General features: G+C 40.9%; 2 protein-coding genes across 2 annotated transcripts in view; one reads left to right on the forward strand and one right to left on the reverse strand.

The window, feature by feature from the left end:
• WRAP73 (WD repeat containing, antisense to TP73) overlaps nt 1–18,556 on the reverse strand; it is a 46,781-nt gene that overhangs the window by 15,340 nt on the left and 12,885 nt on the right. Inside the window, exon 3 of the mRNA XM_063436495.1 lies at nt 14,651–14,767. Within this exon, the coding sequence (XP_063292565.1) occupies nt 14,651–14,767 (117 nt within the window). The remainder of the gene's footprint in view (nt 1–14,650; nt 14,768–18,556) is intronic.
• Nucleotides 14,854–18,556, forward strand: part of TP73 (tumor protein p73) — a 150,190-nt gene continuing 146,487 nt past the window's right edge. The window contains exon 1 of the mRNA XM_063436490.1: nt 14,854–14,892. Coding sequence (XP_063292560.1) covers nt 14,861–14,892 — 32 coding nt within the window. The 5' untranslated portion in view covers nt 14,854–14,860. The remainder of the gene's footprint in view (nt 14,893–18,556) is intronic.

Here is an 18,556-nt window from a genome sequence, read left to right on the forward strand (position 1 = left end):
TTAAACACTTTACTATTGTATTCATCTTCTTTTGAGATGAAGGTAGATGACTCTGTATTTTATAGGGTGAGGTATTTCAGGCTGCCTTCTCAAGGTTAGTGTGGATCTGCAGCCTACACACGCATACTCTGCACCCACTCAGTGCAGACTCAACAGCTGCAGAACTCAAATACAATCATTTAAACCACATATTTCAACCAACGCTTTCTGGATTAAGTGCTGCCCATAGGACCCCAGTTCTATTAAAGGGGGAATTTAGGAAATGCTGCAAAAGGTAATGTGGAATTTGTATGGTATCCTTTCACTTGCCTCCTTGTTTTATCTTGAGGAAACAAACTCTACAAAATATTCTAGAAAATCTAGAAACTTGATGTGAAAATTCAACAGCTGATTTAATGTAATGCATTGCAATAGCATTTAAAGGGATAAAAAAAAAAAAAACAACCAAATATATATACATACACACACACACACACACACACAATTCGATATATACTAAATGATAACATGACAGTTTAATTATGCATTTTTTTGATTGGGGATATATCTAAAATACCTTACAAAAGCTGCAGTTCTCCTCTGCTTCCAACGCCACCCAGACTTTCTGTGGTTGTCCAATCACAGACTTCCCAATCCAGCTCAATGAGAAGTCTTTGCAAGGCAGGTGCTCTTGGTAGTTGCTGCCTCTTGAGTTTAGCTTCACTAAGCTAAACAAACCAGGAAGTAACAGATATGAGAAGAATTTGATTGGCCGGAGCCTCCAGGATGACATCACTGAAGAAGGCAGTCACGGCAGCACCAAGGGAGACTCGAACTTGGGGAAGGGTGAGTAATTTGTTTTATTTATTTCGATTTTATTTTGTTTTCTTCTTGCCAGGGGGCTGAGACAATTTATTAAGGGGCATTAGGACTGTAGTGTTAGGAATACAGGTATATATTCCCAACACTACAGTGTTCCTTTAAGCTTTTCACCTGCCTATTCAGGAGTAAGAGCTCAATGACTCCCAGAGAAGAAAAGCCATTTCATATATTGCACGTAAAATAAAGTTGGATTTATTCAGTGCTTAAAATGTGAAAAAAAAAAATTGTGCCCAAATTAAAACGTTCTGGAATGCTAATTTCTCATTAATAAAAATAGATTCCAGACATGAGGGATGTCATTTTGTGATCTGTGTTCCCCCAAAGTTTTTATTCAAGTATTCCCTCATTCTGTTCATATTTTTGTTTTTCGTTTTTAGCAAAAACCCCAAAAGGGAAAAAGAAATATTGGGTTTTCTAAAATAGCTTTTTACCAACAGCTGAGAAATAAAAAGCGTTGAGACAGTAATGTGATAAACAAGTCTCTGACATCGGTATAAAGAAGGCCAAGTCTCAAAGGCCCTGACAGTTCGTGACAGGTGTAATGGACTGGTGATTTTCACCATACAAGAATCACTTCTACAAAACCTAGCGTCTCAAGTGACTGTCAAACAGCGTCCCAGACTTGACTGGGTCACCAGGCCCCTTTACATAGCTGCGTCTGTCAACACAGGATTTCAGAGGATTATTCTGTGCACATTCTTCGACACAAAGCATTTCAGTCAGTCCAGGCCATTTGCAATTACAATGGATTATTTCAGCATGGTGCTCAGGGGGTACAAGTGATGGTTTGCACAGCAGGTTAATTACTAACTTGTCGATTTGGAAAACCTCCAAGTTAATTTCATGCTAAATCAGTGGCGGTCATTAATACATTAACAGTAATCAAGGCTTGCAGCAGGCGTCATAATTTAACATCTGCCTTGAAATCCAGGCCTGTTTAACATTTCATATTAATACTTGCAGCTCAACCTATGCCTGGGACTTTTGTCCAACTACTGGAGAGTTGTACATTACATCATACAGAAAGTCTGGCCACAGTGATTAAACTAAATGGATTTATAATTTGTCTGAAGTCGCTTTACCCATTTGTTTATTAAAAGATATAATATAAAGCAAACACTACAGTATTAAGTGGGTCCATCACCCAGAAATATGTTCAAGTTGAGGTCTGTTTCAGCTAAATAAAAAAAAAATTAAAGTTTATACATGAATGCAAATATACAGATTAAAACTTAAACTCATTCAAAATCCTAACCAAACTCTCACCTCTTCCCCAGTTATTACACCACTTATAAAGTAAAATTTACAATTCTACAAAATCAATGATGGAGTGGAGCTAGCACACAAACTGTGTAGACTGGATGCTAACCTTGTATTCATACGGATTTTTTCCATCCGAAGCCCCATTGGACCTGCACAAACCACGCCATTAATCTTTTATAAGGTGTAACTGATCCACTAATAACATGCTGCATAAAAGAAGCGAGAAGGCAAGCCTACTTTATTTAGATTAGGATTGTCCATATTGAGGTTCCTATTTGATCATGTTCCTTATTTGGGCTATTAAGACAGTTCTCTTTCTGTTGAGATTGTGGAAGTAGCATATTTTCCGAGGTCAGAGGGAAGGCTGTCAATGGAGTCACCATTGCCGAGATTGTCAATGACATGGATTTGGGCCTTTTAGGAGTTTTGTTCTGTTTAGTTTCTGTGTGTATTGAACTTGACAAGTGTGTACATACACTGACCAGCCACAACATTAAAACTACTGACAGGTGAAGTAAATAACAGGGATTATATTGTTACAATGGCACCTGTTAATGGGTGGGATATATTAGGCTGCAAGTGAACAGTCCTGAATTTCAGGTTTTGGAAGCAGTAAAAATGGGCAAGCGTAAATATCGGAGTGATTTTCAAATAGGCCAAATAGCGACGGCCAGACAACTGGGTCAGAGCATCTCTAAAACAGCAAGACTGTGTTGTGTTCCCAGTATGAAATGTTTAGTACCTACCAAAAGTGGTGCCAGTAAGGACAACAGGTGAACCAGTGTTCTGAACATGGGCGCGCAAGGCTCCTTTATGCATGTGAGGAGTGAAGGCAGCCGTCTTGACCGATCACACAAGAGAGCCACTGTATCTCAAATTGCTGAAAAACTTAATGCTGGCTATGAAAGAAAGGTGTCAGAACACACAGTGCATTGCAGTTTGCTACATGTGGGGCTGCGTAGTTGCAGACCGGTCATAGTGGCCATGATGACACCTGTCCACCGCTGAAAGCACCTTCAATGGAGATGCGCCCTCAATGGCCACAAGATATCTTGTCACTGGGAATTCCCTTTTACTTTCCAATGATCTTACTGCATTGTTCCAAGCAGCACATATTCCTTAGATAAGGGTCTGGTACGCCTTGGAAAACTTCAGATGCTGCCTTGAGACTATCCAACAATACTACAGACCACATTGAGTTTGAGGAGTTCCCTCTAATCATCTCAGGGCACGCACACGCAATCCTGCTTTCAAGGACAACGAAAGATTGTTGGTCTGGTGCTCACATTTAACATTGTGAGACTAGTGCTTCGGGGACTTTTGTGGATTTCAAAATACTAAAATTGCTTTATTTACACACCTACAATAAATCCATTTGAGGAAATTGATGCACTAAACAAAGTTTTTAAAATAAAAGTTGTTCTGCTAGGAATAAGGACTGTAGCAAAACACAGACTTGAAGGAAACCAAAACAAATACATAAAAATGATGGAAGATATTGCTGTGCTTAACTGCTGCCAAAGTCTCTACCATATAAATCAATATGCAAGTAGCTTTACATGCTTATAATTAAGGGTATAAATCTGTCAGATTACTAAAGTGCCCCAGATCGAATGCTGTAGAAAAAGGCGTTAGACTGTCCGTGCCAGTATCTTGCAGTAGCAGACAGGTGCACCTTTATGGCTTTTGGCAAATTAATGAGACATTGTCATCACCACACAGCTCAAATTTTAAATTGCTGTACCAGGTTATCCGAGGTAATTGGGAAAACACTTTAGTTAATTGAAAAGCTACGAGGACGACTGCATTCCAGCCATTTGAAAACCACACATTACAGCAAGATTTAATCCCAATAGTTAGTCCATAATCAGGAAATAAAAAAATAAATTAAAAAAATTATATAATATATTATATATATTTACAGTGTGGCAGAAATGCCTCTGCCACGCCTGGCTAGAGAGCCTGCTGCCCAAAGACTATGGGCACTGCAAAAATCCTGTTAAAAGACTTTGTGCCATTTTCCCATGCTGTTCAGGAACCGAACCGGTGCATGAACCAGGGACCACCCGGGAGCTTGTTAAACCCAATTGACACCTCTTAACGATTCTAACCGCAGTGTTCTAATTGTTCGTCTGGGTGGCCGCAATTCGTATGAACGACCACGAGGTGGTGGCCATCTTGTTCGCATGAATGCAGGCAGCGGTGTTTGGTCGTCGAGTTCATGGAACTCAAATCAGACACGGAAACGCCAGAATACCGCTGGACTTCCATCATCGCCTGCATTCAGATTGTAGACCACCTAGAAGGGCACTGTTCGGTGGAATCGTTTGTATGGATGAGGGGGAATAAGCTCCATGGTATGACTATTGACTACGTTCGGAAGTTTGTACGTTTTTAAAACTACCGAACTTGACCGACCGTTAGCACTGAATTAATGGAACCAGCGCCAGCACATGAAAATAAAGAAAGTTTTCTCTCCTTTTAAAGGGAGTAAGTAAAGGGTAGGTGGACAAACCACTAATGGTGGTTTTAATGCTATAGGGTCAGAAATACACATTTGTGTTCCTGACCCTATAGTGTTCCTTTAAAATTAGATACAATATAATTATTTTCCTTCTGCTAACATCTATTCAGTTTATTTGAAGCTTTAAAATGTGTATGCAAGTGAAAATGTCAGCACATGTATGTGTACAGATTACGTGATATACTTACCTGAACCTGGGCTCCTGCAAAGTTTAGCACAGGATTGCAAGAAAAACAATAACATTTAACAACATTTTAGTTACTTCAATCAATACATTAATCGGTCATTGTAGGAACAATTATCTAGGCTTATTGCATAGATTATGGTGCAAAGATGTGTGCTTCCTTGCATACAGTGACATAATTACAGAGGTTGGGTTAACAATCTGATGAATGGGGCTGAGGCTTGGTACTTTGCTAGATATTGCATATACCTGCTGGAGAGTAGTTTAGGGGATATGGATTAATAAAACAAAGGAAAAAAAAAATCTTAGCAGCAGGCAGACCCCTTCCAAAGACTCTTGTACTTGCACTGAGAAATGTCAGAGTTTAGACCAACAACTTTAGGGACTTTAAAGTAATTTTGTATTGCTTTTGTGAAGTGAATCATACAAATTAAATTTCTATAGCACTGCACAAGTAGTGCTTCATGTACACAATAAGGGTTTCTACAAGGTGCAGTTCAGTTGTCCGCTTTCTGCTGTAGAATGCCAATAGAAGCCAGAAGACTAAGACATCATGCACACTAATATTTTTAGCGCAAAATAAATAAGTTAACACTGCAGTTTGGAGACATTTGCTAAAAGGGTGAGTTTGTGGAGAAAAAATAAAAAAATAAATTATAAAAAAAAATTACAAAATAGATTACGGGGCGGGGGGGCGGAGCCAGCTGCCATACCGTCCGGACGCATAACGAAAGAGCTCCGGGCAATTTCTAACAACACAGCCTGTATACCTACCTTTCCAGCACGACACCTGACTGCCTAGCGAGAGGACCGGTCTCCAATAACGATGGGACGAAAATCAAAAAAATACAAAGCGGATAAACTCCCAATTTCCGCCGACATCGGGGAACTCCTGAGAAGGCCGCAAGGCGCGGTGAAGCCTGTCATGGCGCCTCTCTCCGATGGGTTGTCCTACTCCTCGAGTGAAACTTCCCTCCCAGATCTAGATGAACTGGCCACTACAGCTAGCAGACCGAGTGCTGTCTTACCTGCAAAGCGGTCAGAAGGCTCACCGGTGACAGAGGGAACCTCGAAGGCCCTGCTGGACGACCTCCGCCGTAATATAGCTACCGATATGAACTCCTTCAAAGAGGAGATTAGCGGAGTGTCGAGACGCCTCCACAACGCGGAGATAACCACGGCCACCCACGAGGTCCGCCTCAATAATATGGAGCTCGAGCTCAACGAGATGCGTCGTGAACAGGCCCAGACGCAGAGCCGCTTGGTGGCGATGGAAGACCATAGGAGGTGGAAAAATGTTAAAATAAGGGGCATCCCAGAGCAAATCGACACGGCAGAAATTCCCCACTTAGTCAGAAGACTACTCACACACACACACACACACACACACACACCTCTTTTCAGCCAAGCAGGCCAAAATGATGGCCCTGGAGGGATGCTTCAGACTCCCAGCGCCTCCATCACGTTCCACTGAGGTGAACAGGGATGCCATCATACGATTTCAGAATGGGCCGGATAGGCAAGCGTTTCTAACAGCACTGCGGAATAAATCACCATACGAATTTGAAGGGCACACGCTACTGTTCTTCCCAGACCTGCCCAGAGCAACATTGGACTGGCGAAGATCCTTAAAACCCGCTGACGACGGAACTGATACGACACCACATACCCTATAAATGGGGCACCCCAAAATGCCTGTTGATCCCCCAGGAATCTGGCAAACTCAAGGTCCAGGAGCCCTCGGAAATCAAGGACACACTACAACAGCTGGGGACTGACCGTGACACCAGAAGGTACACTGCAAACGACCAAGCAGCAGCCGCACACCTGGAACCCGGCTAAGACTCTCCCGTTTGTGCCAGCAGCTAAGCGGACCATCTAAGCCTGCCACAGCAGCCATCCCCTGATTAACTAATTCAATCTCAGTGCTTCACCAGACTGCTACCGTTCTAGCTTTGATAGGCTGACAATAGTTATATGTTTCAGTTATATGTTCCACAGTTATAATATTGTTTTTACAACATCTTTGATTGAACCCTCACATTAGATGCAATGTCGGCTGACATAATTTCCCCCATCCACTGGCTCGAGGGTAACACCTCTTAACACCCCCCCCCCCCACGACCTCACATCAGTACCAACCTGTCACCTTATGGGTGCTAGCCTCTTAAGCACGTAGGCTCACACTGCCCTTACCCCTACCAGGCCAAGAGGCATACGGCCCACACTGCCTATACACTACAAAATCTAAGCCAACTTACTTTCCCATCAGAGGCAATGGGCCAAGAAGGCAACACAACAGGCTATGCTACACCTCTCTTCTATCACAGATACTCAAACATAATAGCCTGTAACTCATGCACCATTTTACACTATAAAAAATGTGCTGTGCTTTTACTGCCATGCCGTTGTTTGTGTTATATTGAACTATATGTGCTTGCTTCTGCTGTCGTGGCAGCGCAAGTGATGATGTTATACCATGCACAACAAAACAAAAAAAAATTAGAGATTACTGTAATCTGACGTACATTTAACTCTATATTGTACCACAAATTAAGTAGAGCATTTTGGGAACAATTTGATGAATAGCACACGAGACCCCAGCCATCCCAGGACTAGGAGGGGGACAGAAAACCAAAGCCCTGGACACCCGCTGAAAAGCCGCAACTTACACAAAGAAAAAAATCTCTCTTGCACAAACCCATGTTACATAAATGTTTATAGGTACACAACGTTCGGTGTACCAGTTTCAACAAAAAACAAAACCCTGACAGATTAAGAAAAATATAAACGCACAATTGGCTTCTGCGTAAGCCCCATATTGCAATACAATCTACAATGGAAAATGTGGCTTCTGCGTAAGCCTGTAATGAAATGTACTGTACAATGGAATGTGCGGCTTCTGCGTAAGCCATCCGCTGAAATGCAGCATAACGATACATGGACCTGTCAGAGACAAAATAAAGAATTTTTAAAAAATAGAAAAATAAAGAATGATTTACCTTTTAGCCCTAGCCACAACAGTTGTACCACACCTCCCCTGCCTGAGATCATCAGTGAAGATAAGAGGCAGAAAAACTCTTGAACAAAGGGAAACATTAGAATGCTCCTGCAAATGTGTTGCATCACTATGGGAAGCATTCAGCGTCTTCATGTAAAATATGAAGACGCTGAATGCCAGCCCTCCAAACATAGCACAATTAAGCTGTAGTTGCTCTAGTGCTTACAGTATCAATTTAATCCATGTATATAAAAAAAAAAAAAATATTACAAAAAGGAAATATAAGCAATCAAGAAGGGGAAAGCATTTTTTTCCTTGCAACTAGCCCCTGGCACACAATAAAAAATAACTCTGAATGTGCAGTGTTTCAAGCCGAAACAGAAATCCAGGCTTCTAGCATCATGACCACTTCAAATCACTGAAGTTGTCATGGTGGTTGAGAACCCTTTAACCATTAAGGTTTGCATCTTATGTAGTGACTGCTAAAGTAGCTGGTAGCCATTCTCAGATATATAATTTTAGTAGGACTGCTGAGAATACCACATCTTTGACACTAGTGAGTGCTTACAGCTGCAGCATTTTGCTTTTCTTATCGCTACAAATATTAACTAGGAAATAGGAAGGCAGGGACAGAGGACCTCTTTGCACTATAATCCATCCAAGCAATGTAAAACTATTTGGTTGCTTGAAGTATCCTTTAATTCCTGTTCAACAAAGTACTCAGTGTGGTTTTGTGCTCTGTACAGCATGACGGTCTTTAAAAGAAATGAATAGTGCAGGTCTAGACTGTATCGCAGTGTATAACTCTATCCTATAATTATAATGTTCACACCCGTGGTCAAAACAATTTGCTTTTTGTAAGTACCATGTTGCTAATGTGAAACTGCTGTCTCTCCGTAATTGCCTCACGTTATGAGACATTGTTCTTAAAACCGTGTAATACAAGAATATTAACTCTTCTGAATGCGACTGGAACACGAATGCGCAGCAATCGCTCCCTGTGGGATATGGATTTACTGTACTTGACAGTAAACACAACTCAGACACTGACATAAGCTAAGCAGCTGTCCGAAACAAGTTCATTTTGCAATCTGTTTACAGCTGGAAAGTAAATCTATCTTGACACAGATGCCTTCTTGGCAAAACCTTAATGAAATCGTGTGGGGGTCATGTTGAGTTCTGATGGCTGCTCAGAAATACACACCGCCTACACAAGCACGTGCTGGGAGAAATCTACAGCAGGCAGCCCAGGACAGGTAACTGAGCCTGCAGAGATTTATGGCTGACAGTTGTATTTAACTTGAACAACTGGGAAATTCTTCAACCTGATAATTCTCTAAACATTGCAATAAATATATCGCAAATGGTGAAGGACGACTAGCTACTACTCTGCAATGATGAGCCTAAGGTGGTTATACAGCAGCTGTATAACTTGCAAATTACTCTATTTTCCCCTCATCTTACCCATTTTGAATAAACTAGACCATTTGTTTGCCAGATTACTTCAGCTCATATTCCATCAGTACCAGTGGTACGGCAATAGCACTACCTTAAAAGTGTCGTGATACTTTATTGATAAGTACTGCTGAGTGTGGTACATAGCAGTATACACAAGACACCACCAGTCAGGGTTTATCAATAAAGTATGACTGTTAAAAGTAGTGCCAATGCAGCGTTGCTGAGAAATCGCAGTAATGGTTGGGGGATCAGGAGGAAATTGGGGAGATAGTGAAGGAGTGAGCATGCACAAATATAAAGGATGAGCTATACAACTACCCTACACATCCTGTAGCATATAGTTCATGGAACAAGAAACAGGCAGGAATTTCTTTAATATGGAAGTCTCCAATAGTAAACATGGTATCATATCCTGCATGCCACAACTGGGGTGAAAAGGAGGTCTTCAAAAAAAAAATTTTTGAAACTTTTTTTTTACTACTTTAACCCATTTTAATCCACAGCTGTTGGGTAAAAAAATAAAAAATAAAAATGGGGGGGGGGGCGGGGCAAGCTATTAAACAGAAAAACTAGCTTTCACAGAAAAATATAAATAGAATATTGGGGGGGGGGGAGAGGAAGGAAACTATAAAATTAATAATTAATGTAAAAAAAAATTTTTTTTCAATTTCATGGGTGCCTTCTAGACCACCTTCCTCTGCCTCTGTTGTACAATTAATCTTGCACTGAAACCATTTGTGTTACAAAGCTACTGAACACATGGAATGATATTTAAACACTGTACTCTAAATCTTTTGTTTGCAAGCATTTTCAGAGCAAATAAAAAGGATATTGTCCTTCACAAAAAATAAAAAATATAATATATATATATATATATATATATATATATGCACACACACACACACACACACACACTTCCTCTTTGTGCTGGCCCATCTTTACAAAATTCTAAACTAAATAAGCCGATTTTCCTCTGGACTTTACTTCTGAACAATGTCCAAACTAATCACGCACGTCTGGGATATTTTTGGAAAATTTCATGCCATCTTTAAACTCATTCAAATAAGTTCTGAAACAAGTCACACAAACCTCAGGATAGTAAACTTGGGAAACGATATAAGCGAAATGTTGCTTTTATTTGTATTGAGTCAGAACTTGGAGCCAAAACAGGTGAGGGGGTTCATCATCACGGACCATCTTCCTAGTCATACTTGGTGGTTGAAGGAGACTGTTTAACTCACAAGGAAGAAATGCTATAAGTTAGCAACACAATCTTTTCCATGTAAACCCAAGGCCAGGGCTGGCCAAATATTATTGGACATGAGATCATACTTCCGTCTGTAAGCATGACTATGAGAGTGTGGATATGATTATATGCATTTATGCCTGTATGTCCATACCCATACCACAACATTGGCTCTGAATGCATATACTACTTGTGAACAATGTATGTGTGAGACCATCTGTGTTTGCATCAGGTCTGTGCTTTGTGAGTGTGTTGAGGTTTCTGTGTGTGTCATGTAATTGTGAACATGGCAGTATGTTTATGAATGCAATGCCAGAATATGAGCAGTTTCCAGTGTTAATCACACATTTTCTCTGAATATCTCTGTGTGGATGGTCGCTATTTCATCCAGATAACTAGATCACACCTCCTTACTGGCTGTGTCCCCAACATCCCCCCCAGTCTCTCCACTATACTACCTTCTGCAGGGTGCAGCAGAACTGTTTATTTTCGAATTCAGCAGTAAATACGATTTTATATTCATTAAGTTTTGAAAATAATGTCCTCGAGAAAGCGGCCATTAGCAGCAGCACACTGTTGGAGACGATCTCTGACGTTTTGTACAGCTTGTTCACACATATCGCAGTGCATGGCGTTAACGTCTTCAATTAGCTCTGGTAGAGTTTGACTGAGATGTTTGAACACTTTTTCCTTTAGATATCCCAAAGGGAAAATAAATTTATAAAATGTAAAAAATAAATAAATTTACCCAAAAAAAAAAAAACAATTTGCAAATAAATGCTTAAATCTGGTAACCGCGCCGGCCACCCCACATGACCCCTCAGAGAGACCAGACATCTGGGAAACATTCCTTTCAAAACATTGAGTGAATTTCGGGCTGTAGCCCCATCCTGTTGGAACCAGAACTCCCCCAATTCCTCTTCTTCAACAATCTCTTCCATTCTGGGCTGCAGGAAATTTTCCAACATTGAGACATAACATTCAGAATTCACGGTCACGTCTTCCTTCTCAAAAAAAGTACAGGCCTATAACTCCCAATTGTGATACGGCACACCATTAGTTTAGGGTGTGCCGTATCACAATTCCCTTAAACTAATGGTGTGCCGTATCACAATTGGGAGTTATAGGCCTGTACTTTTTTTGAGAAGGAAGACGTGACCGTGAATTCTGAATGTTATGTCTCAATGTTGGAAAATTTCCTGCAGCCCAGAATGGAAGAGATTGTTGAAGAGGAATTGGGGGAGTTCTGGTTCCAACAGGATGGGGCTACAGCCCGAAATTCACTCAATGTTTTGAAAGGAATGTTTCCCAGATGTCTGGTCTCTCTGAGGGGTCATGTGGGGTGGCCGGCGCGGTTACCAGATTTAAGCATTTGCAAATTGTTTGGTTTTTTTTTTGTACATTTATTTTTTACATTTACTTTCGTGAATCATTCGGGGGTTATTTTGAGCCCAGTAGCAGACATTTTGCTTATTCACAGCTCCACTTAGATGAAAATGTGCCTTGTTGCTACGGAAGAAAGCTGCTGCGGGAGGGATCTGTGCAAGCATTTGCTCACACAGATTTCTGCGGTTGGTATAATCTGCTACACTCAATTCCTGAGCCAACATCATCTTGTAGGGATAAAACTAGAAATCTAAATGAAGAATCCTCCTCAGACTACGGTCTGATATTCCAAAAGCAACAGCATGCTTTCGAGCAGAACGTCCTGGCAACTGCTCAATTGCTGCTCTCACCAGGTGCACATTTTTCCAGACCTGCGTTGGCCATATGTACCTCTTCTAAGCATGGTACCAGTTTCCTCCAACCACCTAACCCATGACCAAATTGTGTTCGAATTAGGAACAGCATTGTTGCGCGGAATGTTGAACCGCCGCGGAAAAGCTCGTTGTGTCGCGATCACAGACTGGTTGTTTTTAAAATACGCCCACACGGCAAAGCTCGATGTACTCCGGTCCAACTCTACTAAAATGGGGTGACGGATGGAACACAATGAGACCAGGTGCACCTGCCCCCCCCCCCCCCCCACAGCCTGAGCATAGACCCCTCCAAACCGCTTAGTCGATTCTGACGCACCCTGTATGTCTCTATCCTGTAGTCTTTTCTAAAACCCCTTCCTACCCTTTCCCTTGTACAACTGCAAAGTGGGATCATAGCAGGAAAAAAAAATTCTCTCCCAGTCTTTTCCCAACTACTATGTTTAAATACCGGGTGTGCAATACAGACTAGGAAACTGCTCTGTATTAAGGGTCCCCAGTGTGTGACCACCTCAATTCCTTTAACTCAGCACACAATAAAAATCAAATAGTCCATGCATACAATTATACGGAAGGCCCAAGTTAAAAGGATAAAGACAAGGGATTCTGCATTAATTGAAGTCATCAGTATATCAATGCATTGAGACCCATCACTCAGCTTTCAGAGACTGACTGGTACATCACAACAGACCGTTTTAACACTGAATGCCTGCCCTAGGCCAAAGAGATGTTCTGCTTATTTAGCTTTGGCAGCATCATTCAGTCCTGAAGTAAATCATTCCATTTTAAATTACATTTTGGAATAAGAGAGAACAACAGATTGCTATGATGGTAATTATTGCAATTGGCACTTATTAGGTTAAATTAAGTTTTCCTTAACCCCTTAAGGACCAAACTTCTGGAATAAAAGGGAATCATGACATGTCACACATGTCATGTGTCCTTAAGGGGTTAAATATAATCCGTGTAATATCGGGTAACTGACTGGATAAACTGATGTTATTTTATCTAGGGATAATGTAACTTGCTTAAATACACGGAATAGAGTAGGTTAGTTTACAAATATAGCGTTTACAAAATAAACTGACATTGTTCCTGCTTTATGTATATCTTCCAACACAGCATGTCACCAATGTTCCCCTCAGTAGAAGTGAAGTGATAAAAGCACTCAAACGCCCTAGTATGTAAAGATGATGTCACTGATTTGGGGGACATGTCCAGTAGCTTTATGTTTCAGGTGAAAAAAAAACAAAAACAATATCAGGCTAACATCACCTCATTTGAGTTACATTTATGATTGGCCTCAGAGGCACATCTGTGCTTTTGTTCAATCTCCAACGCATGCAAGTGTACCCTGTATCATGAAATCATTATATTGCCAAAATTAATACAGTGACAAATTCAACATAACACGCTTAGTCTAGTCCCAAAACCTAGAGCCAGCTAACTATAACTATGCAATCTCTACAACAGAGGTTCCCAAACTAGTCCAGGGTTTAGGGATTACCCAGTTGTCTATGGTGTTTATTTATTTAAAACACCATAGACAACTGGGTAATCCCTAATTCCTGGACTGGTAGGGGTGCCTTGAGGACTGGTTGGAAACCACTGCTCTACTGGCTGCATTATATTATCAGAATAATGAGTTGCCACATGGTGGAATGAAATGACACACAACACATTATGTGAAAATCTTGCACTACGAATGTGGAGAATTACACATTTACAGACATATAAATAAACGGAAAAGGTTAACATACAATCCGATCTTAAATGTTGGTGCCACCCAGATTAAATGTGCCCTATTTCAATTCTATTCACTAAATGAGAAATCATGGAAAAAATCCCAAGAGAATTGCAAACTTTAAGCAAAAAAAAGTTGTAAATATCCTCCACTTCTGCTTATCTTGTCCTAAAAATTAAAACCCCCTCAAAAATTCCCAGTTAAGTGAGCAATCTTATTAAAAATTCTCAATGAAAGTACCACTTTCAAAAATAGAAAACTTGAAAATTCAATGAAAGCTGGGTACACTAGCAACACCCCCCTTCCCAAACTGGTGAGAATCAGCAATCTCCTTAGAACTTTATAAATATCCAGGCATGCAGACATACATTGACCTTACAGTATGTTAGACACAGTAAGGTGACAGGATGTGTCTGTTTATAATGTTATGTGATTATTCAGACATAAAGAAGGGTAAAAAAAAAAAAAAAAAAAAAAAAAAAAGGAATGAAAGAAATATACTTCCATCCTGGGAACCGGATACTTTTCAGCCCACTGGGGGTTATTTTCAGAACAAGAGGGCAGACGCTAACATTTGATACGAAGTAGGGCAGGCAATCAACCCACGCTTACATGAAACTCTGATGTGTTGAGAATGTGACGACCATCTGGGCTCCAGCAGGAAGACACCAGCCCTGCTGACCCTTCGTCAATCTTACAGTGCCAGTCAGGCTGCTCCAGAGACCAGACCTGGATTGGGGCAAAAAAAGAGGGGAGGGGGGAAAACAAACATTTAGCTGCTGGACCAAACATACCGTGGTGCTCATCTTAACATCCATAACTATGAAGGACTGGCGCTGGATCCCTCTCCAAAAGTAAGACATACTGCATGCAACAAAAATGCCTAAATTCTTTCAGGCCTCATGGGAGCGCACCAATTATTTATCCATTAAAAACAAATGCTTTTGGTAAAATCACTGTTACGATTAACTCTTGAAAAAAGTGTGCTGTTTACATTGCTTATGATAATGCTAAGCATTACTAGTTGGAAGATATGACAGATATTTCAGCTGTTAAGTAGTAGTCTGACTCTGTATTTGACAACTGTTGTTTTGGATAAAGAAACGTCCTGTGGAATAAATCTGTGCCGCAGACCGATTTTGTTCTGTGAATTTTTAGGGATTTAATTATCTCGTTTCATTCTTTAATACACTATGGCAAACAATTGGTAGTTAAGCATAGTCAATGTGTTCTAGCCCTGCAGATAATGGGGATCTTCTTACAGGTTGTTTGTGGAGTCACCTTGTTTTAAGCAATGAAAAGCTTGCAGTTTCTGAATCCTGTTTAGTTAACCCCTTAATGATCAATTACACAGCAGTACATGACAAAAAAAAAAAAGCGACATTTTATGAACAACTGGGTTTTAAATGTCAAATGCAACAGTAACAATCAGAATGCATTTTCATTTTGAAACTTTGTAACACTTCAGTCTATAGATTTAGTTAATAGTAAAATACATTTCATTTGGGTTACTCCGTGTATGTGCTGTTTTATATAACGTTTTCTTTCTAAAAGCAACAATTTATTTACAATGTTTAAGACAAAATTTACGTTTTGGATAAACCCTACAAGTCAGATTTTTATGTAATTGAACCATTTTGGCCCTATATTTTTTTTAATGTCATTTATCATCTCATTATAACACAGTGTTTAGATATGGTGAAATTATGATTATTCAAGATAACCGCTTCATGAACAGTGACTTTGCTAACAAGTGTATTGTGTACACAGAAAGCACACATGCCATAGCAATGCAGCCAGTGAACAGGACCATTAGTTATCTCACCCTGCCAGTGTCTGTCACAGTAATGACTACAAGTGATTAATGATCCAATTGGCAGCTGGAACCAAAAATATGAAGTTAGTTATACCATTGGTAGATTATCCCACTCCCAAACTAGGTAGATACCATAAAGATGTTGGTAAATATGTGATAGGTGAGTACACTGGTATGTGTTCACTGCAAAAGTGATGCTGCGTTACTGCCATAGTGGCATGACACAAACAACACACATAATGCACATTGTGCTGCCCAAGCATTATTTGTTTACATTTTTTTTCCCCCATTTCAAGTTTGCCAGCTTTATTGTTCTTAGTGGATTATAAATTAATATAGCTTGGTTGCTTCTTCTAAGTGTTGCTTCTAAGTGTCTGTGGTTGGAGATATTCTGGAGAGTTTTACAGAAGCTTCAACTGCCTAAGAGTTGTGCTAAGAGTTTTCTTTTTTACTGTTACAGGTAAGATTCATCTGTAGGAAAAGGTTACTGATTGCACAAGGTTTGATTTCCTGTTGGTAATTATAAGGCATTTGATTGGATTAGGTAGCTGCTTGCTATTGATTGCTGTGTAAATTAGCTATTGTTTGCTAATAAGCAGAGGCCTACCCAGGTGTTAAACATTCCTAGTGGGAGGTGATTTTAGGAGTATATAAGGGCTGTTGTCATTAGCTTGGCTAATAGAGCTTGGTTGCTTCTTCTAAGTGTTGCTTCTAAGTGTCTGTGGTTGGAGATATTCTGGAGAGTGTTGCTTCTAAGTGTCTGTGGTTGGAGATATTCTGGAGAGTGTTGCTTCTAAGTGTCTGTGGTTGGAGATATTCTGGAGAGTGTTGCTTCTAAGTGTCTGTGGTTGGAGATATTCTGGAGAGTGTTGCTTCTAAGTGTCTGTGGTTGGAGATATTCTGGAGAGTGTTGCTTCTAAGTGTCTGTGGTTGGAGATATTCTGGAGAGTGTTGCTTCTAAGTGTCTGTGGTTGGAGATATTCTGGAGAGTGTTGCTTCTAAGTGTCTGTGGTTGGAGATATTCTGGAGAGTGTTGCTTCTAAGTGTCTGTGGTTGGAGATATTCTGGAGAGTGTTGCTTCTAAGTGTCTGTGGTTGGAGATATTCTGGAGAGTGTTGCTTCTAAGTGTCTGTGGTTGGAGATATTCTGGAGAGTGTTGCTTCTAAGTGTCTGTGGTTGGAGATATTCTGGAGAGTGTTGCTTCTAAGTGTCTGTGGTTGGAGATATTCTGGAGAGTGTTGCTTCTAAGTGTCTGTGGTTGGAGATATTCTGGAGAGTGTTGCTTCTAAGTGTCTGTGGTTGGAGATATTCTGGAGAGTGTTGCTTCTAAGTGTCTGTGGTTGGAGATATTCTGGAGAGTGTTGCTTCTAAGTGTCTGTGGTTGGAGATATTCTGGAGAGTGTTGCTTCTAAGTGTCTGTGGTTGGAGATATTCTGGAGAGTGTTGCTTCTAAGTGTCTGTGGTTGGAGATATTCTGGAGAGTGTTGCTTCTAAGTGTCTGTGGTTGGAGATATTCTGGAGAGTGTTGCTTCTAAGTGTCTGTGGTTGGAGATATTCTGGAGAGTGTTGCTTCTAAGTGTCTGTGGTTGGAGATATTCTGGAGAATGTTGCTTCTAAGTGTCTGGTTGGAGATATTCTGGAGAATGTTGCTTCTAAGTGTCTGTGGTTGGAGATATTCTGGAGAGTGTTGCTTCTAAGTGTCTGTGGTTGGAGATATTCTGGAGAGTGTTGCTTCTAAGTGTCTGTGGTTGGAGATATTCTGGAGAGTGTTGCTTCTAAGTGTCTGTGGTTGGAGATATTCTGGAGATAAACTGGAGGTAATCTGAGGTATTCAGGAGGATAAATAAAAAGTTAAGATTCGTTTGATTTAAATAATTGATCTCATTGGAATGGCAGACTTAGTTCAGTGTAATAGTTGCTATGCATTTGTTTCGCGTTCCACTTTTTGGAGGTTTAGTTGTTGTCTAATCTGTAGACAGTTCTCTATCTTGCGGCAGGAGATTGTATTTTTGAAGTCTGAAATTTGTAAACTATCTGGTAAACAAACTCAGGCTGGAACTGCTGCAAAGCCACTGCCACAGAGACATACTAGGAATGGCAGATGGATTACTGTAGGATCTGGTAGACTTAGAGTTGTGGATAAAAGGCATATTGCACAGTCTGTTCTACATAATTCATTTTCTGCACTTTCAGAGTGTAATGGTGTCATGGAGACAGGCACTGAGGCTAGTGGTGTTGTGCAGAGAGGCACAGAGGCTAGTGGTGTTGTGCAGAGAGGCACAGAGGCTAGTGGTGTTGTGCAGAGAGGCACAGAGGCTAGTGGTGTTGTGCAGAGAGGCACAGAGGCTAGTGGTGTTGTGCAGAGAGGCACTGAGGCTAGTGGTGTTGTGCAGAGAGGCACTGAGGCTAGTGGTGTTGTGCAGAGAGGCACAGAGGCTAGTGGTGTTGTGCAGAGAGGCACAGAGGCTAGTGGTGTTGTGCAGAGAGGCACAGAGGCTAGTGGTGTTGTGCAGAGAGGCACAGAGGCTAGTGGTGTTGTGCAGAGAGGCACAGAGGCTAGTGGTGTTGTGCAGAGAGGCACAGAGGCTAGTGGTGTTGTGCAGAGAGGCACAGAGGCTAGTGGTGTTGTGCAGAGAGGCACAGAGGCTAGTGGTGTTGTGCAGAGAGGCACAGAGGCTAGTGGTGTTGTGCAGAGAGGCACA

Source organism: Pelobates fuscus, chromosome 11 (genome assembly GCF_036172605.1).
Source record: "Pelobates fuscus isolate aPelFus1 chromosome 11, aPelFus1.pri, whole genome shotgun sequence".
Lineage (NCBI taxonomy): Eukaryota > Metazoa > Chordata > Amphibia > Anura > Pelobatidae > Pelobates > Pelobates fuscus.